The sequence below is a fragment of the Oncorhynchus mykiss genome, chromosome 23 (assembly GCF_013265735.2).
Source record: "Oncorhynchus mykiss isolate Arlee chromosome 23, USDA_OmykA_1.1, whole genome shotgun sequence".
NCBI lineage: Eukaryota > Metazoa > Chordata > Actinopteri > Salmoniformes > Salmonidae > Oncorhynchus > Oncorhynchus mykiss.
The window spans coordinates 40,036,104-40,062,422 of NC_048587.1; the positions used below are offsets into that span (position 1 = coordinate 40,036,104).

At 42.8% G+C, this 26,319-nt stretch overlaps 1 protein-coding gene across 4 annotated transcripts in view; it reads right to left on the minus strand.

The window, feature by feature from the left end:
* LOC110502744 (cytohesin-1) overlaps positions 1–26,319 on the minus strand; it is a 64,126-nt gene that overhangs the window by 27,721 nt on the left and 10,086 nt on the right. Inside the window, exon 1 of one of the 4 annotated variants that reach the window (XM_036960443.1) lies at positions 17,056–17,382. The exons of 1 other annotated variant lie outside the window; for it this stretch is intronic. In XM_036960443.1, coding sequence (XP_036816338.1) covers positions 17,056–17,137 — 82 coding nt within the window. In that variant the 5' untranslated portion in view covers positions 17,138–17,382. Of the gene's footprint in view, positions 1–3,300; positions 3,589–17,055; positions 17,383–26,319 lie in introns of those variants that run through there. 2 more of the 4 variants (XM_036960444.1, XM_021581004.2) reach the window with 2 other exon arrangements.

Below are 26,319 nucleotides of genomic sequence, written 5' to 3' on the forward strand. Positions count from 1 at the left end.
AAACCCTCCCTCCCTCCCTCTCAACTCCTCCCTCTTTCCCTCCAAATATTAGGCCTATACACAGTCTCCACCCTGTGGACACACACACACCCAGGCCTAGATGAGATATATGTGTGTGTGTGTGTCTGATTCTTCTTTCCGCTCATGACTGTCAGATTGTACACCAATATCCTCCAGCTCTGAATATGATCTCTGACTTAAAAACAGAACCATCATGTAACAAGTATTGTTGTAATTGTCATTACTACAAATAAATGTTCATTATTATTATTCATTTTTTTTATCAGCTTTTTTTGTACCTTCAATAAATCGGAATCGGTATTGGGGTTGAAAAATCATAAATCGGTCGACCTCTAGTAATCATTAGTCCAACAGTCGCAAATGAGCTTCTATTGGAGAAATTCAGGTATGTTTATCCCCGTTTCGTTCCATTTAAGAAACGTTTTTCAACAGAATCGGTGGAATGAATACACCCCTGATCACACGCAAATCACTTCCATAGCAGTCAAGTAAAAACAGTATGATCACTTTGCTTGTTGTATATAACTCATGCAAGACATTTTATAGATAAAAGGATAAGTATGGTATCATTATTAAATGTGTGCATGCTTTTCTCCTTCGAGAAAACAACAGCCGATTCAAAGGGGGTGTGGAGGATTTAAAACACTTCTGCCTGCGGTAGTTGCCGGGAGGATACTCTTGTGAATCCTCTGCTGAAGTAGGCAGGGATTTTTCTGCCAAAGAAATCTTTGAGCAGTCCGCCTAAGCGTTTAAAAAAATAAAATGGTTAATACATTTTCGGGATAAAAAAACACTTTCAGTGTAAACTTAAAAGTGACTCAAAGTAGATATAAATGTATGCAGAAAAGATAAATGGACCTATTTATTTGTATAATATAATCTTTGAGAACTAACAATCTCCAAAATAAAAGCTAGACAGTCAAGGCAATTGAAAATACCAAAAACAATTAATTTAACAGTATTGGTCTTGTTATTAAGATCGAGCAAAATAACACACCATTAGCATTGGCAATTTAAGGAAATTGTCTTTAAAACAGCATAATTTTAAATGTTCTCAGCCTCCCGAGTGGTGCAGTGGTCTAAGGCACTGCATCGCAATGCTAGCTGTGCCACTAGAGATCCTGGTTTGAGTCCAGGCTCTGTCGCAGCTGGCCATGGTTGGGAGACCCATGTGGCAGTGGGTAGCCTCGTGGTTAGTGCGTTGGACTAGTGACCGAAAGGTTTCAAGATCGAATCCCCGAGCTGACAAGGTAAAAATCTGTCGTTCTGCCCCTGAACAAGGCAGTTAACCCACTGTTCCTAGGCCGTCATTGAAAATAAGAATTTGTTCTTAAATAGTTATATAAAGGTCAAATAATAAATAAAATAGTGGCCCAGCGTCGTCTGGGTTAACGAGAGTTTGGCTGGCAAGGATGTTCTTGTCCCATTGCGCTCTAGCGACTCCTGTGGCAGGCTGGGCGCAATGCACGCTGACACCGTGTTTCCTCTGACACATTGGTGCTTCTGGGTTAAGCAGGCATTGTGGGTTGTGTTTCAGAGGACACAAGGCTCTCGACCTCCGCATCTCCCGAGTCCGTACGGGAGTTGCAGCGATGGGATAAGCCTGTCCAATTGGATACTACAAAATTGGGGAGAAAAATAATAATGTTCTCTAAAATTCTTTCAACAACCATGCGCATTGCCACACCCATCACCCTTTTTGATCTAGAAAAAAACACTGAGTAGACAATCGAGGAGGGAATCATACACCTCGGTTCATCTACTATAGAATGACACTCTTCACCACTTTTCGGTTTCCGGGGTCAAGGAGGAGCAGAGGACAGATTTTTGCCCAATTAAGAATCTCACGAGAGCAGTGCAGAGTGTGAGATATCAGCATCCCTTCGATTCACCCATCATCTCTCCTTTCCCTCTCTTCTCTATGACTGTATGACCCGGGGTCAGGGTTTAGAGGTCAGACTGGAGGGAGACCCAGAGAGACACGGGCCCAATCCCAAATTGAGCCCTAAACCCTATGCACTTGCGGAGGTCTGAGAGGATTTGACAGATGTAAGCAATATGGTAATAGCTCCACCTTGCCCTCTGATAGGTTAAGTGGAAGTTTCACCATATTGTTTATACCAATCAAATCCTCTCAGATCAAATCAAATGTTATTAGACACATGTGCCGTGACCCGTTGCTCTGCAAGGGCCGTGGCTTTTGTGGAGCGATGGGTAACGATGCTTCGTGGGTGACTGTTGTTGATGTGTGCAGAGGGTCCCTGGTTCGCACCCGAGTATGGGCGAGGGGACGGTCTAAAGTTATACTGTTACACCGAACACAACAGCATTTCACCTTACAGTGAAATGCTCACTTATGAGCCCCTAACCAACAATGCAGTTACATTTTTTAAATAAGAATAATTACCTGTTACTTTTATTTCTTAAAGAGCAGCAGTAAAATCACAATAGCGAGAATATATACAGGGGGGTACCGGTAGAGTCAATGTGCGGGGGCACCGGTTAGTTGTGGTAATATGTAAATGTAGGTAGAGTTATTAAAGTGTCTATGCATAGATAATAACAACAGAGAGTAGCAGCAGTATAAAAGAGGAGGGGGGGGCAATGCAAATAGTCTGGGTAGCCATTTGATTAGATGTTCAGGAGTCTTATGTCTTGGGGGTAGAAGCTGTTGAGAAGCCTCTTGGACCTCTTGCCGTGCGGTAGCAGAGAGAACAGTCTATGACTAGGGTGGCTGGAGTCTCTGACACCAGGCATAGGATGTAGGGCTGGGGGGGTAAAGGTAAACAACTGTTTACCTATACAAATAAACATTTGATTGATTAAATTGACTTCTACCACCCCACACAACCAGAAGAGCATCCCAACAACGTGTGTGCAAATGTAGCCTCTTTATATCATATCCTTTTAACTGAATCAATGGACCCTTTCATCATATTTATAGACAGACTCATTATGAATTCCGTGTTACACAACGCACACATAGCTGCATGGCCTCAATTCAGTCTGCTAAATGAACCTATTGTTCTAAGGTCGTCTGGAAATTTGCATAAGAAGGAAACCAGATTGCAGACCTGTTGCGCTGCAGACTGGGTAAATTAAATTAATTTAGCCAGTCAACTTGAAAACGTACAGCTAAAACATTTGACTAACAGCCAACAGAAGCCAACAGAATTTAGATGAAAGAGAAATAGCCGACAAGTATTAACTGTTTATAAAGCTAGGGCCAAATAGCCTCAGCTAGACAACGTTAGGCTAATTAGGTCGGTCGCTACTTACCCACTCCGTCTTCCGACTTCAGAACCATCGTGTAGCCTTTCTGTAAACTACGAATTATTTTAAAACAAATTACAGATTGCTACTTACTTAGCACCACTTTATTTAAGAGCTCAGATTATAAATATTTTTTTGATGATAACTTTTTGTAGACTTTCTATCTTCAAATGTAACAGCTGTGAATTGATACTGAACTGGGGCGTCCCATGCGGTAGAAATGAGGCGTGGTTTAGGAACACTTGCTACTGGGTAGTCAATCAGATGCTTTGCTAAAACCGAGAAATGTGAAGAGAGAGAGGTGAGAGTATACAAGGACAGAGAAAATGATAGACGAGAGAGGGGAAGAAAAAGAGAGAGGAAGAGGGAGAAAAATGGGATAATGGAGGGAGAGGGTTTTAAAGAGCAGCTGTGTGCTTGAATCAGAGCTTCATTCACTAAGTTTGGCCACAAAGAGAGGAAAACAGGATATGCTGAGATAGGGAGAGAACCGGGGAGGAATATAGTCATAGGGAGCATTACATGATATGCCACTGATATCTGCAGAACCAAGGAGAAAAAGTTACTTAGAGTGCCTTGCATTGAATTTCTTCACATTTTATTGTGTTATAAAGTGGGATCAAAATTGATTTAATTGTCTTTTTTTTTGATAAACAAAAAAATGCATAACTAAAATATAGTCGTTGCACAAGTTTTCAGTCCCTTTGTTTAGGCAAGCCTAAATTAGTTCAGGAGTAAAATTTTGCTTAACAAATCACATAATAAATTACATGGATTTTTTTATTACTAACCCTTCCTCTGTCCCCCATACATCAAACAGTATTGAATTTGAATTCCAAGCACAGATTCAACTACAAAGACCAGGGAGGTTTTGAATGCCACATAAAGAAGGGCAGTGATTGGTAGATGGGTAACAATAACAAATCAGACATTGACTATCTCTTTAAGCATGGTCAAGTTAATAATTATGTTGTGTATTATATATTAAACCACACAGACACATCAAATATACCGTTGTCCTTCTGCACGGTGCTGCAAGACAGGAATGAAACTGCTCAGGGATGTTACCATGAGGCCATTGGTGATTTTAAAACCGCTACAATGTCTGTGAGGGTAGAAAACTGGTGATGGATTAACAACATTGTATTGACTCATCAATAATCACCTGAAGGACAGAGTGAGAATAATACAAATATACAAAATAATTTATATGAATCTTTAAAAAATATGTATCATTTTTTCTTCCTCTTTGACATTACAGAATATTTTGTGTAGATTGTTGACAAAAAATGGCCAATTAAATACATTTTAATCCCACTTTGTAACACAATAAAATGTGAAGAAATCCAAGTGGTCTGAATGCTTTTGTAAGGCACTATATATATTATTGGAAGGAATATATTTCAATAGCAAATCTGACCTTTCTCCTTAAGGAGTTTATCAGTAAGATTATTTAAACCATGGTGAATGGTGATTTTACCACAGTGGCAGGAGAGGGCAAGAGCTAAGAAAGAGAGAGGACTAAAAACACATTCAATGGACATTTTTATTGAGGAAGGTTTTAAGTACAGGAATAGGCACTAGATAGGCTTACTGTTCTTCAATCTCACTGTTAAGTTATATTTGGTGAGTTTGTTTTAAAACTGCTACATTTGTCTATGCATAAATGAGGCACACAGTGGAGAATGTCAGGTTATATGGCTCTGGGTGAAGCAGGCAGAGGGAAGAATAAGCAAATTGGCATATGATGTACACACCAAAAACTGATGGTTCTAAATAGTACCAGATAGGGGTTATTTGGCTTGTAACCAAATCCGAACCCTTTTTGGTGCTACTGAATATAGAACCCTATTTTTAAAGTTACATAAAGAACCATGCTCATGCGATTCTAAATGTAACCTGTATGGTGCTATAAAATACAATTTCCCAAGGTTCTATAAATAACCATTAAAAAAGGTTATATATAGCACCAAAAAAGGGTTCTGTTATGGTCACAACCCAATTTGGGGCTATATACGGAAAAACTGTATCAGAAGTTCTTTGTAGATCCTTTTGAAGAACCATACAGGGTTTTTTATTCTGTTCAGCCAATATTATATTGTTAATATTCCATCCATGTTACTTTTATGTTAATTGACAAGTTGAATCAGGTGAGCTACCTCTGGAACAGCTGGGGGTCCCTGAGAAGAGAATTGAAAACCACTGTCTGATTTAGTCAACCATTCTCATTTGAAACAAGGCCATACCTGAGTCTTCCAAAAGACAGCTTAATTGTCTACAATCATATATAATGTGTAAAAGCATAACACAACACATTAGATAAGCTGGAATGACACAATCACGCACGGGTGTTCAAAAAGTGCTGTGAACAAACCACGCCCCCAAATAATTGAATGAGCCGCCTCCCCTTATATTTAATTAGCGTTAAAAGAGCAAAGAACCCTTTTGTGAACTGTAAAGAACCCTTTTGTGAACTGTAAAGAACCCTTTTGTGAACTGTAAAGAACCCTTTTGTGAACTGTAAAGAACCCTTTTGTGAACTATTGTATTTGTCATATGCACCAAATACAAATACCGTGAAATGCTAACTTACAAGTTCTTAACCAACTATAACATTTTAAGAAAATAGAGTTAAGAAAATATTTACTAAAAAAAAAAAAAAAAATATATATATATATATATATATATACAGTACCAGTCAAAAGTTTGGACACACCAAGAGTGTGCTAAGCTATCATCAAGGCAAAGGGGGCTACTTTGAAGAATCTCAAATATAAAATACATTTAGATTTGTTTTTGGTTCTTTTTGGTTACTACATGATTCCATATGTGTTATTTCAAAGTTTTGATGTCTTCCCTATTATTATACAATGTAGAAAATAGTACAAATAAAGACAAATCCTTGAAAGAGTAGGTGTGTCCAAACTTTTGACTGGTACTGCATATCATTTAGTATAAAAATCTTTAAAAAACTAAAAATATGAAAATAAATGAAGATAAAAAAGAAAATAACACCATAAAATAATAATAACGAGACTATATACCGGGGTACCGAGTCAATGTGCGGGGGTACAGGTTAGTCGAGGTAATTTGTACATGTAGGTAGTGGTAAAGTGACTAGGCATAGCTAATAAACAGCGAGTAGCAACAGTGTAAAAACAAGGGGGGAGGGGTCAATGCAAATAGTTTGGGTGACCATTTGATTAATTGTTCAGCAGTCTTATGGCTTGGGGGTTGAAGATGTTAAAAAGCCTTTTGGACCTAGACTTGGCACTCCGGTACCGCTTGCCATTTGGTAGCAGAGAGAACAGTCTATGACTTGGATGACTGGAGTTTTTGACCATTTTTGGGGCCTTCCTCTGACACCGCCTAGTGTATAGGTCCTTGATGGCAGGAAGCTTGGCCCAGTGATGTACTGCACCATATGCACTACCCTCTGTAGCGCCTTACAGTCGGTTGCCGAGCAGTTGCCAGACCAGGTGGTGATGCAGCTGTAGAACTTTTTGAGGATCTGGGGACCCATGCCAAATCTTTTCAGTCTCCTAAGGGGGAAAAGGTATTGTTGTGCCCTCTTCACGACTTTCTTGGTGTGTTTGGACCATGATAGTTTGTACTCCCGGCCAGCTCCACAACAGCCGTGTCGATGTTAATGGGGGTGTGGTTCGCCTTCCTTTTCCTGTAGTCCATGATCAGCTCCTTTATCCTTTTCACTTTGAGTTGTTGTCCTGGCACCACACTGCCAGGTCACTGACCTCCTCCCTATAGGACATCTCATGGTCGTCGTTGATCAGGCCTGCCACCGTTGTGTCAACAGCAAACTTAATGATGGTGTTTGAGCCGTGATTGGCCACGCAGTCGTGGGTGAACAAGGAGTACAGGAGGAGACTAAGCACGCACCCCTGAGGGGCCCCCGTGTTGAGGATTAGCATGGCAGATTTGTTGTTGCCTACCCTTACCACCTGGGGGCAGCCTGTCAGGAAGTCCAGGATCCAGTTACCGAGGGAGGTCTTTAGATTAGTGATGAACTTTGTTGGCAATATGGTGTTGAACACTGAGCTGTAGTCAATGAACAGTATTCTCACATACAGTTAAAGGCGGAAGTTTACATACACCTTAGCCAAATACATTTAAACTCAGTTTTTCACAATTCCTGACATTTAATCCAAGTAAAAATGCCCTGTTTTAGGTCAGTTAGGATCACCACTTTATTTTAAGAATGTGAAATGTCAAAATAATAGTAGAGAGAATTATTTATTTCAGCTTTTATTTCATCACATTCCCAGTGGGTCAGAAGTTTACATGCACTCAATTAGTATTTTGTAGCATTGCCTTTAAATTGTTTAACTTGGGTCAAACATTTCGGGTAGCCTTCCACAAGCTTCCCACAATAAATTGGGTGAATGTTGGCCCATTCCTCCTGACAGAGCTGGTGTAACTGTATCAGGTTTGTAGGCCTCCCTGTTTGCACACACTTTTTCAGTAATGTCCACACATTTCAGTAGGATTGAGGTCAGGACATGATGATGGCCACTCCAATACCTAGACTTTGTTGTCCTTAAGCCATTTTGCCACAACTTTGGAAGTATGCTTGGGGTCATTGTCCATTTGGAAGACACATTTGCGACCAAGCTTTAACTTCCTGACTGATGTCTTGAGATGCTGCTTCAATATATCCACACAATTTTCTTTCCTCATTGTGCCATCTCTTTTGTGAAGTGCACCAGTCCCTCCTGCAACAAACCCCCGTGGTGTTCTTCGGCTTGCAAGCCTCCCCTTTTTCCTCCAAACATAACGATGGTCATTATGGCGAAACAGTTCTATTTTTGTTTAATCAGACCAGAGGACATTTCTCCAAAAGGTACAAGCTTTGTCCCCATGTGCAGTTGCAAATCGTAGTCTGGCTTTTTATGGCTGTTTTGGAGCTCCTTGCTGAGCGGCCTTTCAGGTTATGTCGATATAGGACTCGTTTTACTGTGGATATAGTTATTTTTGTACCTGTTTCCTCCAGCATCTTCACAAGGTCCTTTGCTGTTGTTCTGGGATTGATTTGCACTTTTCGCACCAAAGTACGTTCATCTCTAGGAGACAGAACGCGTCTCCTTCCTGAGGGGTATGATGGCTGCATGTTCCCCATGGTGTTTGTACTTGTGCACTATTGTTTGTACAGATGAACGTGGTACCTTCAGGCATTTGGAAATTGCTCCCAAGGATGAACCAGACTTGTGGAGGTCAACAATTCTTGGCTGATTTCCTTTGATTTTCCCACGATATCAAGCAAAGAGGCACTGAGTTTGAAGGTAGGCTTTGAAATATATCCACAGGTACACCTCCAATTGACTCAAATGATGTCAATTAGCCTATCAGAAGCTTCTAAAGGGAAATAATCTGTCTGTAAACAATTGTTGGAAATATTACTTGTGTCGTGCACAAAGTAGATGTCCTAATCGACTTGCCAAAACAATAGTTTGTTAACAAGAAATTTGTGGAGTGGTTGAAAAATATTTTTTATGACTCCAACCTAAGTGTATGTAAACTTCTGACTTCAACTGTAGTTCTTCCTTTTGTCCAGGTAGGAAAGGACAGTGTGGAGTACGATTGAGATTTTGTCATCTGTGGATCTGTTCTTGCGGTATGGAATTTGAGTGGGTCTAGGGTTTCTGGGATGATGGTGTTGATGTGAGCCATGACCAGCATTTCAAAGCTCATCATCGCTACCGACGTGTGTGCTATGCGGCGGTAGTCACTTAGGCAGGTTACCGTTGCTTTCTTGGGCGCAGGGACTATGGTGGTCTGCTCGAAACATGTAGGTATTACAGACTTAGGGAGAGGTTGAAAATGTCAGTGAAGATACTTGCCAATTGGTCCGCGCATGCTCTGAGTATACGTCCTGGTAATTTGTCTGTTCAACAACCTTGTGAATGTCGACCTGTTTGAAGGTCTTGCTCACATCGGCTACGGAAAGTGTGATCACACAGTCATCCAGAACAGCTGGCACTCTTATGCATGCTTCAGTGTTGCTTGCCTCGAAGCGAGCATAAAAGGCATATAGCTCGTCTGGTAGGCTCGCATCACTGGACAGCTCGCGGCTGGGTTTCCCTTGGTAATCCGTAATAGTTTGCAAGCCCTGCCACATTTGACGAGCGTCAGAGCCGGTGTAGTAGGATTCAATTATAGTCCTGTATTGACTCTTTGCCTGTTTGATGGTTTGTCTAAGGACATAGTGGGATTTCTTATAGGCGTCCAGATTAGTGTCTCGCTCCTTGAAAGCAGCAGCTGTAATCCTTCTACACCTGCATTGCTTGCTGTTTGGGGTTTTAGACTGGGTTTCTGTACAGCGCTTTGAGATATCAGCTGATGTAAGAAGGTCTATATAAATACATTTGATTTGATTTGATCCATAGCTTCTGGTTGGGATGTGTGCTTACGGTCACAGTGGGAACGGTGTTGTCGATGCACTTATTGATGAAGCCGGTGACTGAGGTGTTATACTTCTCAATGCCATTGGATGAATACGGGGAACATATTCCTGTCAGTGCTAGCAAAACTGTCCAGTAGCTTAGCATCCACTTCCGCATTGAGTGAGTCACCAGTACTTCCTGCTTTTGCTTGTAAGCAGGAATCAGAAGGATGTAATTATGGTCAGATTTGCCAAATGGAGGGGGAGGTAAAGCTTTGTACGTGTCTCTGTGTGTGGAGTAAAGGTAGTCTAGAGATTTTTTTCCTCTGGTTGCAGATGACACGCTGGTAGAAATGAGGTAAAACGCATTATAGTCCCCGGCCACTAGGAGCGCCGCTTCTGGATGAGCATTTTCTTGTTTGCTTATGGCTTTATGCAGTTCGTTGAGTGTGGTCTTAGTGCCAGCATCGGTTTGTGGTGGTAAATAGACGGCTATGAAAAATATAGATAGATGGTAGATTGTGTGGTCTACAGCTTATCATTAGGTAAGACTTCCTTAATATTAGACATTGCGCACCAGCTGTTATTGACAAATAGACACACACCACCACCCCTCATCTTACCTGACGTAGCGATTCTGTCCTGCCAATGCACTGAAAACCCAGCCAGGTGTATATTATCCGAATAGTCGTTCAGTCACCACTCGGTGAAACATAAGATTTTACAGTGTTTAAATGTCCCATTGGTAGGATGGTCTCGAACGGAGGTCATCCAGTTTATTCTCCAGTGATTGCACATTGACCAATAGAACGGATGGTAGAGGCGGGTTACTCATTCGCCAACAAATTCTCACAAGGTACTCGGATTTGCACCCCCTGTATCTCCATCTTTTCTTCATGCGAATAGTGGGGATTTGGGCCTGCAAAAGTATATCCTTCGCATCAGACTCATTAAAGAAAAAATCTTTGTCTAGTTAGTGGTGAGTAATCGCTGATATCCAGAAGCTCTTTTCGGTCATATTTGTTTTGTATTTTGTATTTATTTAATTTAACCTTTATTCAACTAGGCAAGTTAAGAACAAATTCTTATTTACAATGACAGCCTACCCCGGCCAAATCCGGATGACGCTGGGCCAATTGTGCGCTGCTCTATGGGACTCCCAATCACAGCCGGATGTGATACAGCCTGGATACAACCAGGGTCTGTAGTGACACCTCTTGCATTGAGATGCAGTGCCTTAGACTGCTGCGCCACATAAGAGACAGTATCGGCAACATTATATACAAAATAAGTTACAAACAATACAAAAAACCATACAAAATAGCACAATTGGTTAAGAGCCCTTAAAAGGGCAGCCAACCCCTCCGGCACCATTATCTTTTTGAAGATCATTGAAGACCTTTGAGTCATTATGATTCCACATACTCTGAGTGTTAAAAACATTAAGAATGTCTTCCTATTATTGAGTTGTACCCCCCCTTTTGTCCTCAGAACAGCCCCAATTCATCAGGGCAAGGACTCTACAAGGTGTCGAAAGCATTCCACAAAGATGTTGGCACCGTTTTGACTCCAATGCCCCCACAGTTATGTCAAATTGGCTGGATGTCCTTTCGGTGGTGGAACATTTTTGATACACACGGAAACCGTTGAGCGTGAAAAAACCAACAGCTTTGCAGTTCTTGACACAAACCGATACACCTGGAACCTACTACCATACCCTGTTCAAAGGCACTTAAATCCTTTGACTTGCCCATTTACCCTCTGAATGGCATACATACACAATCCATGTCTCAATTATCTCAAGGCTTAAAGATCTTTCTTTAACCTGTCTCCTCACCTTCATCTACATTGATTGGAGCAGATTTAACAAGTGACATCAATAAGGGATCATAGCTTTCACCTGGATTCACATGAGAGGTCAATTTCATGAAAAGAGCAGGTATTCTTAATGTTTTGTGAATTCAGTGTACACAACACATTAGATAACCTGGAAAGACACTCTTACGGTTGCACAAAAAGAACAGTGCACAAATCACGCACCAAAATAGTCTAATGAGCCACCTCCTCTACATTTAATTATCACTCAGAGAGAAAATAACCCTTTTGACGAATGTACAGAACCACTTAAGAGCTCAAAGTTTTATTTGAGTCATTATGGATTCACATAAAACAATCACCTTTCCCAAAGAACCCTTAAGGAACCCTCATTTTTTGGTGTGTATATGACATTGTATTGTTCAGTTTGGTTGAAAACACATATCCCCGTACAGAACAAACAGAAGCCCCTGTTCCTATAAGCAGAAATATAGACCTGAAAGTATTATTATATATACACTGAACCAAAATATAAACACAACATGCACACAACATGCAACGATTTTGAAGATTTTACTGAGATAATCAGTCAATTTAAATAAATTCATTAGGCCCTAATCTATGGATTTCACATGACTGGGAATACAGACATGCATCTGTTGGTCACAGATACCTTTAAAAAAAAGTAGGGGCGTGGATCAGAAAACCAGTCAGTATCTGGTGTGACCATCATTTGCCTCATGCAGCGTGACAGGCTGTTGATTGCATAGAGTTGATCAGGCTGTTGATTGCATGGAGTTGATAAGGCTGTTGGTTGTGGCCAGTGGAACGTTGTCCCACTCCTCTCCAATGGCTGTGCGAAGTTGCTGGATATTGTTCGGAATTGGAACACACAGTCGTACATGTTGATCCAGACCATCCCAAACATGCTCAATGGGTGACATGTCTGGTGAGAATGCAGGCCATGGAAGAACTGAGAATTTTCAGCTTCCAGAAATTGTGTATAGATCCTTGAGACCTTACTCCGTGCATTATCATGCTAAGACATGAGGGGATTGCAGAGGGTGAATGGCACCACAATGGCCCTCAGGATCTCATCAAGGTATCTCTGTGCATTCAAATTGCCATCGATAAAATACAATTGTGTTCGTTGTCCGTAGCTTATGCCTGCCCATACCATAACCCCACCGCCACTACGGGGCACTCTGTATACCATAACCCCACCGCCACTACGGGGCACTTTGTTCACAATGTTGACATCAGCAAACCACTCGCCCACATGACGCCATACACGTGGTCTGCGGTTGTGAGGCCAGTTGGATGTACTGCCAAATTCTCTAAAACAACATTGGAGGTGGCTTATGGTAGAGAAATTAACATTAAATTCTCTGGTAACACCTCTGGTGGATATTCCTGCAGCCAGTATGCCAATTGCACACTCTCTCAAAACTTGAGACATCTGTGGCATTGTGTTCTGTGACAAAACGGCACATTTTAGAGTGACCTTTGATTGTCCCCAGCACAATAAAAGGCCAATGATCATGCTGTTTATTCATCTTATTGATATATCACACCTGTCAGGAGAATGTATTATCTTGGCAATGGAGAAATGCTCATTAACAGGGATGTAAACAAATTTGTGCACAAACATTTAGAAATAAGCTTTTTGTGCTTATTGACATTTTCAGGCATCTTTTATTTCAGCTCATGAAACATGGGACCAACAATTTTAGATTTTAGATATATATATATAACTGCAAAACCTACCCTAAAATCTATAGTAAAAAAAGCTAAAATACTGTAGTCCAATCTAGTTCTCTATACATCAAGTAGCAGGGACATATGACATTTACTGTATGTTTCAGCCCAATAGTAGCCCAGCAACGAACAAGCTACCGTTGGTTCCTGGAGCAACAACATTCTCATCTGGTTGTACTCTGGAGTCAACGGGATATAAGCACAGCAGGCATGCACAGGCTTTAAACTGTGGTCCTGTCTCCTCTTCAGTCATTCTCATATCGACGTAATCTGTAGAAAGAAAAATACAGGATGTAAAATTAAAATAGCAGTGATAAAAGTGTTATACTAGTTTAGAATTACACATTGGTGTCAGGGTGTGGCCTTAAAGTAGTGAATCAATAATTGATTCATAATTGATAATTATTATGGCGTGCTAGCCCCCTGTATATACTGTCCGCTACTGCTAGCCGATGGCCTAGCTTAGCATGCTAGCCCATTGTATATACTGGTCTATTGTGTGCTACTATCCACAGCCTGCGGCCTGCTAGCCTATCGTGCTAGCTCACCACTGTCGCCTATGCTAGCCACCCGGTACCCTAGCCATGGCTCTAAAGTGTGACCAAATTTTTGCCCCCATGACCAGTACTTTTGTTTTGGGAGCACCGTGTGGCTAAAAAAATTGTCCAATAAAAAACATAACAAGTCAAAAGCACATAAAGTGCGGGGACAAGTGCATTGGGGCAGGGGCTGGAGTAGCTCTCCAAAACTCTAGGTTGCATTCTGCCTTTCCCTACAGTTTTCAGTGGTTAGTTTCGCCCACGACTAGCTCATGTGAACTACAATCCCGACACTGTGGTTTAACATTTAGAAAGGTCATCGCTTGCAATACAGCTTTCGAAACATATGGCCCTTAACTTTCATCAGGGATAAATAATTATTCAAATAAAAAAGACACACTTGCTGTAGCAGTTGTGCACAGATCCATACAGCTATGCGTGCCTCCAACCAATGAAACTTTACTTCCGATACACTTATAATTACACAGAATTGTTCGGAGCAAGCTAGATAGCTAATTAGCACAGAAGGTTGCCTCTGACTTCCGTCTGTTTCCCGTAAACAAGTGCTGTAACAAGTGCTGTAACACTAACCTTAACCCTGTAAAAGGTGTGTATTAATGTAACCTTTTAACGTGTTAATATTCAACAACAAAACTCCATCACACAGAAGACGCCTTCTTCCAATGACTCTTATGTGTAATATAATAGCAATGAGAGTCATGATCAGTAGCCAAGGCTGGAGCAACATCAATATGTCTACTACCAGGTAGCCGTATTTGACAGGCAACAGGTGGCAGCCCAAGTCGGTCAACAGGCGGAGCTAACTGAGCTGGAGATTAAATTTAACACTGTTTATTGCATTGCCAAAGAGGCTGTAACCAAATTCAGACCCAAGTTACTCACCCAGAAAATAATGGATTATAAATCAACCCGACATATGGATATGAGGTGTCCTTCGCAAACATTATTGGCACAATTGAAGACACTATCTGGGAAAAGGATTAGTGCCATCCGGGATCCTTGGGATACTCCTACCCTAAACCCTAACCCTAAAAGCAAGTTGATGTATTAGCTAAATTCTAGATCAAAGAAATTGATTAGTTATTGTGAGAGGAGACTAAACATTTATTACATTATCCAAGTGTCAGTTAATAGTCAGCATGTTGCCTTGTTACAACATTAACATTATTAGTTACATAGTTTTTTATTATTATTTTCATTATCTGTTACCTGTACTTTTAAATGCATAAAGATTTTGTCGCCTAAACTTTATAAATTTGCAAGTTTGAATACAATTAATGTTCAGTTTTGTATGTTACATTCTACATTAAGAAAGAATGATAGAACAGTAATTTGCAGTAAAAAAATATATAAATTATTGTGCTCCTAAATTTTGTCTGGTGCTCCTTACTTTTCAACGTTAGAAGCACCAGTGCTACCAAATAAAAAAGTTTATTTAGAGCCTTGACTCTAGCCAACTGTTAATTGATATACTGTATACTGTGCCAACACTGTTAGCCCAGCACTACTAATGCTACTTGTTGCCCATATTGTTTATATTGAGTGCTACGTTTAGTCTGCGAAACCTGTGATGCCATTATCCACAATGTAGGCCCTATGCCATACCTGTCTTTGTACTGCTTCCATTGCACTGCTAGCCTACATAGTATCTTGTTAGCATACATTGCTGTTACCCTGATATTACACATTTAATACATGCTGTCTGGTGCTGTCGGGCACCAGATTTCTATATCATATGGTTAGCTTATAGATTATATTTGAAATACCTATGCAGGCTTTGTAAGGCTTGGCAAGCATCTGCAATGTTATCGGGCAGGAACGCGGCCATTATGTAGAACAAACATGTTAAATACATATTTGTATCTCTTTACTAGTACTTTAAAACAATGCTAGCCTTTTTCACTTTTGATGTGATCATTATTTTGGTTCCAGGCACCCTTTCATTTGCAAGAGTGTAAGAGTCGAGTGTGTTCTCTCCCTTCATTACCGTGCTATGATACAGTACATACAAAAGAAAGAGAGAAAATAGTTCCCAGTTGTTTTCAGTAACATATCACATTAAGTATATTTATATAGAGTAATGCTTACCTGCCATACTCGGTTGAAAATCTGAAAATATCTTGTGTAAGCTCCTAGTCAGCGAAAGATTTACTGTAAAAAAAAATCCTTTCATTTTTACAGTAAATTACTGGCAGCACAGTAGGCAGTAGGTTACTGTACATTTAAAGTAAATTACTGGCAGCACAGAAGCCAGTAAATTACTGTAGATTTACAGGACCTTTACTGTAACACAAATTGCCTGCATATTCTTGGAACACCTGATTACAGTAACATGCTGTATTTCTAGAATTTACAGTGCATTACTGGATGCACAGTGGTAAGTAAACTGTTGCAGATTTACAGTGCAGGTAGCTAGTGTCAACAGCAGGCAATACAGTACAGTACATTAGGTATTTCAATACTTTCAATACCTATTTTGTCATTTGTATTTCACTAACCTGAACTACAATTCATGTAGCCTATTTTCTAACAGTTTAATTACAGTAGAATACATGTTTTTGGTATTTTCTAATACAAATATATACCTGCAAGTAGCCTGCTTAACTACAACATTCACGATAACAGTAACACAATCTTTTTACTTGCTATATTCTTGTTTACCTTAGTTTAATATACTGACTGTAAATCGCTCTGGATAACAGAGTCTGCTAAATGACCAAAATGTAAATGTAATAAAAATGTAATTACATATTCACTGTTAGCAATTGCTCACAGTAAATATGTAATTATATAGTCTGTGTTTTAAATCACTTGCACTTGAGAAGAGAAACCGATAAACAGGATGGAAGTAGAGAGGGACTTGGCAGCTTTGTGCTTGAATTAGAACTTTATTTACAGAGTTTGGCTTTGAAGAAAGAAATGACAGAGCGGGAAAGAGAGAGAGGTAGTGGGAGAGAGAGGGGGGGAAAGCGAGACAAAAATAAAGATAAAGACTCATCGCACACTCAGACACACTTTCTCTCTCTCTCTTGAAATGTGTTAATTTATTTGACAATTTAAAAGCACAATTCAACTACACATTTGAAAACAATGTATTTAAAATCATTGCGGATAACAGACGAAAGTTGATCAACTTATTTCCATTGTGGTCCTCTTGTTTTGGCCAGTAGGAAATAAGTTGTTCAGCTTTTCTGTGTTATCCTTGATCATCAGAGATGAGGGATGACTTACCTTGAGTTGCTGCAGGTCTTGCTGTTGGACAAAGAAAAGTCTGGAAACTGGAGGCACACAGCTCACTAACCGTCCCCATCATAGCACTGTGTGTGTGTTTGTGTGGCCTGTGTGAGTTGAACTAGGTGTTGAAGCTAAGAGCCCCAATGTTCTTAGCGTCTCTCCTCTTTTTGCTGTCCTCTCTCTTCTTCTGTCTCTGTCTGTCCCTCCAAGCAGCCCCCCCTCCACGCATAAGTTTATGAATCACAAAAGTGAAGCATCCTCTCTAGGTTCAGCTTTCCAGACTCCAGTGCTCTCTCCCCTCCTCTGCCACACACTAACTGACTACAATTAGTACGTTCTCTTTTTCTCTCACTCCCCTCTCTCTCTCTCCTCTTCAATCTCATTCGTTCACTTGACCTCTATATTTTTCAAGGTGCTGCTTACACACACTCTCTCCAGCACCCTCTCTCTCTAGCAGTTGCTGAGATATTCTGAGCTGATGACATATTAGACACACACACATGCAGACGCGTGCGTGCGCACACACACACACGTACACACACACACACACGCCTGCTGCTCCACTCATACAGACTCATAAACACACCTCCTGTTTCACATCCACCCACACACACATCAGAATCCCCCACTCAGACCTGCTAGGCATCCAAGTCACACTATAGGTACTGCACACACACACACACACACACACACACACACACACACACACTGGCTATATACAGCACTTACAATCATACATGTACCAGTGCCGTTTAAGATGAGTGAGGACAAAAAAAAATCTCATGAGCATGGCCTTATTTCTATTACAGCATGTTGGATGACTCTCATTCATATTCAATGTACCCAGTTCAATGTAACAGCAATAGGTTTAGGCTACTACATGATACTCAAATTTCCCTATACCCATCACGAGGTTGCTACAACCTAGCCTATGAATGAAAGTTTACAATGTAGGTGCACACAGGTCGAGAGACAAATTTGAGGTGACAGACAGTGACACATGAACAGACAGTAACATTCAATACCGCCTTGCACACTCTTGCCTGCATCTAGCAAGTGTTTCTATTGGACAAATCCAGGTATGTTTATCCCTGTTTTGTTCCGTTTGCTTCAATTTAAGAAAACATTTCAATAGAATCGGAATGAATACACCCCTGATCACATTTAAACACAGTTCACTTTCATAGCAGCCATGTTGTATTCCTTCTCGCATCTATGCGCTCTCCTCTCACCTCATCCCTTCGCTTGTGGACATCAATGCATAACACATCAGCAGTATGTGACCAGGCGAAAACACCTTTCCAAGCCAAACCACTACACACAGGCTACATCATTGTCATTATATTAGCTAAAGTAACATCATAGTCAGCATAGATAATAGAACCAACGCGTTAGTAAACCTGCCACAATCATGCAGTAACATTAGTGGACAGACAATAAGCAGTTACACCAGCTGGCCCCGGTGGCAATAAATTAAACTAAGCAAAAAAAGAAACGTCCCTTTTTCAGGACCCTGTCGTAAAAATCCAAACAAATTCACAGATCTTCATTGTAAAGGGTTTAAACACTGTTTCCCATGCTTGTTCAAAGAACCATTAACAATTCATGAACATGCACCTGTGGAACGGTCGTTAAGACACTAACAGCTTACAGACTGTAGGCAATTATGTTATGAAAACTTAGGACACTAAAGAGGCCTTTCTACTGACTGAAAAGCACAAAAAGAAAGATGCCCAGGGTCCCTGCTCATCTGCGTGAACATGCCTTAGGCATGCTTTAAGGAGGCATGAGGACCACAGATGTGGCCAGGGCAATAAATTGCAATGTCTGTACTGTGAAACGCCTAAGACAGAGCTTCAGGGAGACAGGACGGACAGCTGATCGTTCTCACAGTGGCAGACCACATGTAACAACACCTGCACAGGATCGGTACATTCGAACATCACACCTGCGGGACAGGTAAAGGAGAGCAATAACAACTGCCCGAGTTATACCAGGAATGCACAATCCCTCCATCAGTGCTCAGACTGTCCACAATAGGCTGAGAGAGGCTGGACTGAGGGCTTGTAGGCCTGTTGTAAGGCAGATCCTCACCAGACATGACAGGCAACAACGTCACCTATGGGCACAAACCCACCATCGCTGGACCAGACAGGACAAGCAAAAAGTGCTCTTCACTGACGAGTCACGGTTTTGTCTCACCAGGGGTGATGTTCGGATTTGTGTTTATCATAGAAGGCATTAACATTAACACAGAGGCCTGTACTCTGGAGCAGGATTGATTTGAAGGTGGAGGGTCCGTCATGGTCTGGGGCTGTGCGTTACAGGGAAGCCATCCTCCTCCCTCATGTGGTACCCTTCCTGCAGGCTCATCCTGACATGACCCTCCAGCATGACAATGCCACCAGCCATACTGCTTGTTCTGTGCGTGATTTCCTGCAAGACATGAATGTCAGTGTTCTGCCATGGCCAGCGAAGAGCCCGGATCTCAATCCCATTGAGCACGTCTGGGACCTGTTGGATCGGAGGGTGAGGGCTAGGGCCATTCCCCCCAGAAATGTTCAGGAACTTGCAGGTGCTTTGGTGGAAGAGTGGGGTAACATCTCACAGCAAGAACTGGCAAGAACTGGTGCAGTCCATGAGGAGGAGATGCACTGCAGTACTTAATGCATCTGGTGGCCCCACCAGATACCGACTGTTACTTTTGATTTTGACCCCCGCTTTGTCCAGGGACACATTATTCCATTTCTGTTAGTCACGTGTCTGTGGAACTCGATCAGTTTATGTCTCAGTTGTTGAATCTTGTTATGTTCCTACAAATATTTACACATGTTAAGTTAGGGAAAATAAACGCAGTTGAAAGTGAGAGGACGTTTCTTCTTTTGCTCTGTTTAGTAATACCAAAAGCTTATCTTGACTTGAAAGAGTTCCAGTGTTGTGTTGGAAAGTCATAGCCAGCTAGCTAACTTAGCATCCCTCTGTTTGAGCAGGGTGTTTCAGTAGGCTAAAGTAGCGAGCTGCATTTGCTAGCTAAGTAAGAGAAACTGAAAGTGAAAAAACATTACGTAATAACTCTCTCTATTTCTGTCTTGCTTCTCTTTCATTTTGGAAGAAATTAATTTGTTCAAAACTATTCAACTATTGGCTTTCTCTCTCTTTGAGTCAACTACTTACCACATTTTATACACTGCAGTGCTAGCTTGCTGTAGCTTGTGCCTTCAGTACTAGATTATCTGATCCTTTGATTGGGTGGACAAAATGTCAGTTCATGCTGAAAGAGCTCTGATAGGCTGGAGCATGTCCTCCGGAAGTTGTCATAATTACTGTGTAAGTCTATGGAATGGGGTGAAAACAATGAGCCTCCTAGGTTTTGTATTGAAGTCAATGTACGCAGAGGAGGATGGAAGATAGCTGTCCTCTGGCTACACCATGGTGCTACCCTACAGACTGCTGTTGAGGTTACTGTAGACCTTCTTTACAATATAGTGTTTTAATCAGTTATTTAGTGATATGGCTATATTTAGTATAGTTTTATTTAAAAAGGATAACCATTTTAATGAAATTCATTGAGGAGGATGGTCCTCCCCTTCTTCATCTGAAGAGCCTCCACTGACATGCATCATCAAGGATATGAGGCCAGAACACACACACTCACAATTATCTCCTTCTCTCTGTCTGTATGCCCAACACCCTTCTTTCCTTCCTTTCTTTCCTTTTATCGCTCTCTTGCTATCTCCTAGTAGCATTCCCACCAACAACTCCCTTTATAATGGGTTCACTTTTTATTGGTGTACTGTCTTCTGCCCCCCCTCCTCTTTTTTGTATCATTCACTCTTTCTTTTCCCTTTGCTCAATCTTCTTTCACATATTCTCTTCTCTCCTCCTCTTCTCTCTCTCCTCTCTGTTCTTCTTCTCTCCTTTCCCATTCAAATTATTTCTGAAATATCCAGTGTAGTTCCTCTGTGGCCGCCTTCAACCTGTCTCAACCACCTCCCTCCTCTACCCCAACCTTGACTGCCCCTGACCTCAAACAACTAGCACTCTCCTTGGCCCCTACAGGCCTAAGGCTCTAGGTTTCATCTCTAGAGTGCCAACTTCTGAAAATGAGTAGTTTGAGATAGAGGGAGAAAAGAAAGAGAAAGACACACACATACACACTTATGTATGGAGGACCTACTTGGAAAGGCCTCGATCTAATTTTCAAAGTAAATGTATTTTCTATCGCCAATCAAAAGCCTGAATTATTTTACTTTCAAGGACAAAGTGACGCTTCAACTAAGAACCAGTCATAATGACTGAAGAATAGAGTCTGTGACTTTGTCTCCTTCCCAAGCCACACATACTGTATATACCACGCGCACACACGCAAAAACACACAACCATAGAGTCAGGCCGGTATTCAATCCGATCATACTTTGTTGGCTATGCACCTTTAAACGGCAATGCTTCCACATTCACGGAGAACACTTTCACGGTGCTGCATATGTCGTCTCAATCAGAAATGTCCCTTTAAAGAAGTCCTCCAGCAATTTTCTTTACTTTTACTGTTGAAAAGCGGAATCCCAAGTATAAATACAGGTAAGTACACACCAGAGGAGCCTGGTGGGAGGAGCTATAGGAGGACAGGCTCATTGTAATGACTGGAATAGAATCAATGGAAAGGAGTCCCACACACTTTTTCCATCTGTTAGGTGTGATTGGTACCATTCCTTTAATTCTATTCCAGCCATTACAATGAGCCGGTCCTCCTACAGCTCGGCCCACCAGCCTCCTCTAGTACACACACTAAAAGTGTAAAAAAAAAAAAAATTGAGAAAAAAGCTATTCCTCATTATGATTTTGAGCAAAATGCTCTTCCTCGCTGTGTGGTCACGTGGTTCGCGTAAGCCAGGCTATATCTAAAGAGCCCTGGTGGGAAATTGAACAGAACATTTTTAACTGTGTCAAAAGAACAAAGCACAGTTACCACTGGCCTGGTCCTGGTCACCTGTTTCAATTAGGTATCTCATTATCAAAAATGAGATAGAGATGTTTCTACTATAAAATGCAGTATGTGGTCCAGGGAGTGAACACAACCTCTCTCTCTTCCTCCCTCTCTCTAGCTTACCATCCATCCACCCCAAACACTTCTCACAAATGAATCAAATATTGTTGTCATGCCAACCAACACAGCCAAAAGGGAGAGGTGAGAGGAAGAGGAAGAAAAAATATAGAAAAGGCCAGACACAATGTGTTGCGTTTTTCTGTTCTTTGTCTAAAACGAGAGAAAGGTCAAATGTTTTCTCCTGCTAAAAGCAGTTGCACGCAGATGGTTGGGATTTGTGTCCGTGTGTCAGGGCTGGCATTATGGGCGGGGCATAGGGAGTCTGGCCCACCCTACCCGTACCTCCATGCCCCTCTAAATAAAATATTTAAATATTGAGCGTCTCGGGACGCGCACCAACAGAAAGATGAATCAATCTCAGAAAAAGCATTTAGAGCGAGCGCAACAGCGCCCCTGTGTCTCCTTACGAGTAGACCATGTATCTGATGCTGTATGTACAAAAGGAGTATGGCACGTCGTACTTTTTCTGGCCGAACAGCATCAGATGCATGGGCTAGATATAGTCAGACAGAGAGGCGCTGTTTCGCTCGCTAGTTCCAGCAGAGAGGAGGCGAAACGAGATGAGTCACTCTCGCCAAAATGTGTCCTGAATAAGCCCAATGTGTTTCTATGGGCATACTATGCCTGCATTCCCACCTTTGGGACCACGACACACATTGTTAGGGCGGAGACATGAGCATCTCGTCATTATATACACTGTTCAGATGCTGTCTTCCCCTAAAGTAAATTGATGTTTTGCCAAAATTATATAATTACTACTGTAAAATACTATACCAGAGAGCATGACTTAGCCACAGAGGATCATTAGCTTTTAAATATTTTTTTAAATAGCAGTGGATTGTTTTAAATCATAGTCCTACGGTTCACGAGTGGCGCAGCAGTCTAAGGCACTGCTAGAGGCGGCACTACCGGCCGTGATTGGGAGTCCCATAGGGCGGCACAAATTGGCCCAGGTTTGTCCTGGTTAGGGTTTGGCCGGGGTAGGCCATCATTGTAAATAAGAATTTGTTCTTAACTGACTTGCCTAATTAAATAAAGGTACAATAAAAATGCCTATTTGGGCAGCGTGCGTGGCAATAGGCCTAGATGGTTACTGAGTTGCGGCTGTCAGTGAAAAGCATCTATGTGTGAAGATAATGTGTCTTGAGTATATTTTAAAATGTTGAGACAAGAAGAAGGGGAGGGGTGTGTGGCAAATCTCCAGAATGTGCTCCGCTGTCTCCTGCCAACCCTTGTACTGTTACGGTGAGTGAATGAGGACCCAAAAGCGAATTAACTTAAACAGAGCTTCTTTAATAACCAAACATAGGTAGGCTCAGATAGACCGGCAGATTCCGACAGGACAGGACAAGGTTACAGCAAACATGACGATAGTCTGGTTCAGGCATGAAACACAACAAACAAGAATCCGACAAGGACAGGAACAGAAACAGAGAGAGATATAGGGACCTAATCAGAGGGAAAAAGGGAACAGGTGGGAAACGGGGTGAATGGGTAGTCAGAGGAGACAAGGAACAGCTGGGGGAAAGCGGGGGAGAAAAGGTAACCTAATACGACCAGCAGAGGGAGACAGGGTGAAAGGAAAGGACAGAAAGACACAACATGACAATACATGACAGTACCCCCCCACTCACCGAGCGCCTCCTGGCGCACTCGAGGAGGAAACCTGGCGGCAACGGAGGAAATCCTCGATCAGCGCACGGTCCAGCACGTCCCGAGAGGGAACCCAACTCCTCTCCTCAGGACCGTACCCCTCCCAATCTACGAGGTACTGGTGACCACGGCCCCGAGGACGCATGTCCAAAATCCTGCGGACCCTGTAGATGGGTGCGCCCTCGACAAGGATGGGGGGGGGGGGGAAGACGAGCGGGGGCGCGAAGAACGGGCTTGATACAGGAGACATGGAAGACCGGGTGGACGCGACGAAGGTATCGCGGAAGAAGAAGTCGAACTGCGACAGGATTAATGACCCGAGAAATACGGAACGGACCAATGAACCGCGGGGTCAACTTGCGAGAAGCCGTCTTAAGGGGAAGGTTCTGAGTGGAGAGCCAAACTCTCTGACCGCGACAATATCTAGGACTCTTAGTTCTACGCTTATTAGCAGCCCTCACAGTCTGCGTCCTATAACGGCAAAGTGCAGACCTGACCCTCTTCCAGGTGCGCTCGCAACGTTGGACAAAAGCCTGAGCGGAGGGGACGCTGGACTCGGCGAACTGAGATGAGAACAGCGGAGGCTGGTACCCGAGGCTACTCTGAAAAGGAGATAGCCCGGTCGCAGACGAAGGAAGCGAGTTGTGGGTGTATTCTGCCCAGGGGAGCTGTTCTGACCAAGACGCAGGGTTGCGAAAAGAAAGACTGCGTAAGATGCGACCAATAGTCTGATTGGCCCGTTCTGCTTGACCGTTAGACTGGGGGTGAAAGCCGGAAGAGAGACTGACGGAAGCCCCAATCAAACGGCAAAACTCCCTCCAAAATTGAGACGTGAATTGCGGACCTCTGTCCGAAACGACGTCTGACGGAAGGCCATGAATTCTGAAAACATTCTCGATGATGATTTGTGCCGTCTCTTTAGCAGAAGGAAGCTTAGCAAGGGGAATGAAATGAGCCGCCTTAGAGAACCTATCGACAACCGTAAGAATAACAGTCTTCCCCGCTGACGAAGGCAGTCCGGTGACAAAATCTAAGGCGATGTGAGACCACGGTCGAGAGGGAATGGGAAGCGGCCTGAGACGGCCGGCAGGAGGAGAGTTACCGGACTTAGTCTGCGCGCAGACCGAACAAGCAGCCACGAAACGACGCGTGTCATGCTCCCGGGTGGGCCACCAAAAACGCTGGCGAATGGAAGCAAGCGTACCCCGAACGCCAGGGTGGCCGGCTAACTTGGCAGAGTGGGCCCACTGAAGAACGGCCAGACGAGTAGGAACGGGAACGAAAAGAAGGTTCCTAGGACAAGCGCGCGGCGACGGAGTGTGAGTGAGCGCTTGCTTTACCTGCCTCTCAATTCCCCAGACAGTCAACCCGACAACACGCCCCTCAGGGAGAATCCCCTCGGGGTCAGTGGAGGCTACTGAAGAACTGAAGAGACGAGATAAAGCATCAGGCTTGGTGTTCTTAGAGCCCGGACGATAAGAAATCACGAACTCGAAACGAGCGAAAAACAGCGCCCAACGCGCCTGACGCGCATTAAGTCGTTTGGCAGAACGGATGTACTCAAGGTTCCTATGGTCAGTCCAAACGACAAAAGGAACGGTCGCCCCCTCCAACCACTGTCGCCATTCGCCTAGGGCTAACCGGATGGCGAGCAGTTCGCGGTTTCCCACATCATAGTTACGTTCCGACGGCGACAGGCGATGAGAAAAATACGCGCATGGGTGGACCTTGTCGTCAGAGAGGGAGCGCTGAGAAAGAATGGCTCCCACGCCCACCTCTGACGCGTCAACCTCGACAACGAACTGTCTAGAGACGTCAGGTGTAACAAGGATAGGAGCGGATGTAAAACGATTCTTGAGGAGATCAAAAGCTCCCTGGGCGGAAACGGACCACTTAAAGCACGTCTTGACAGAAGTAAGGGCTGTGAGAGGAGCTGCCACCTGACCGAAATTACGGATGAAACGACGATAGAAGTTCGCGAAGCCGAGAAAGCGCTGCAGCTCGATGCGTGACTTAGGGGCGGGCCAATCAATGACAGCTTGAACCTTAGCGGGGTCCATCTTAATGCCTTCAGCGGAAATAACAGAACCGAGAAATGTGACGGAGGAGGCATGAAAAGTGCACTTCTCAGCCTTCACAAAAAGACAATTCTCTAAAAGGCGCTGGAGGACACGTCGAACGTGCTGAACATGAATCTGGAGTGACGGTGAAAAAATCAGGATATCGTCAAGGTAAACGAAAACAAAGATGTTCAGCATGTCTCTCAGGACATCATTGACTAATGCCTGAAAGACAGCTGGAGCGTTAGCGAGGCCGAAAGGAAGAACCCGGTATTCAAAGTGCCCTAACGGAGTGTTAAACGCCGTCTTCCACTCGTCCCCCTCCCTGATGCGCACGAGATGGTAAGCGTTACGAAGGTCCAACTTAGTGAAAAACCTGGCTCCCTGCAGGATCTCGAAGGCTGAAGACATAAGAGGAAGCGGATAACGATTCTTCACTGTTAT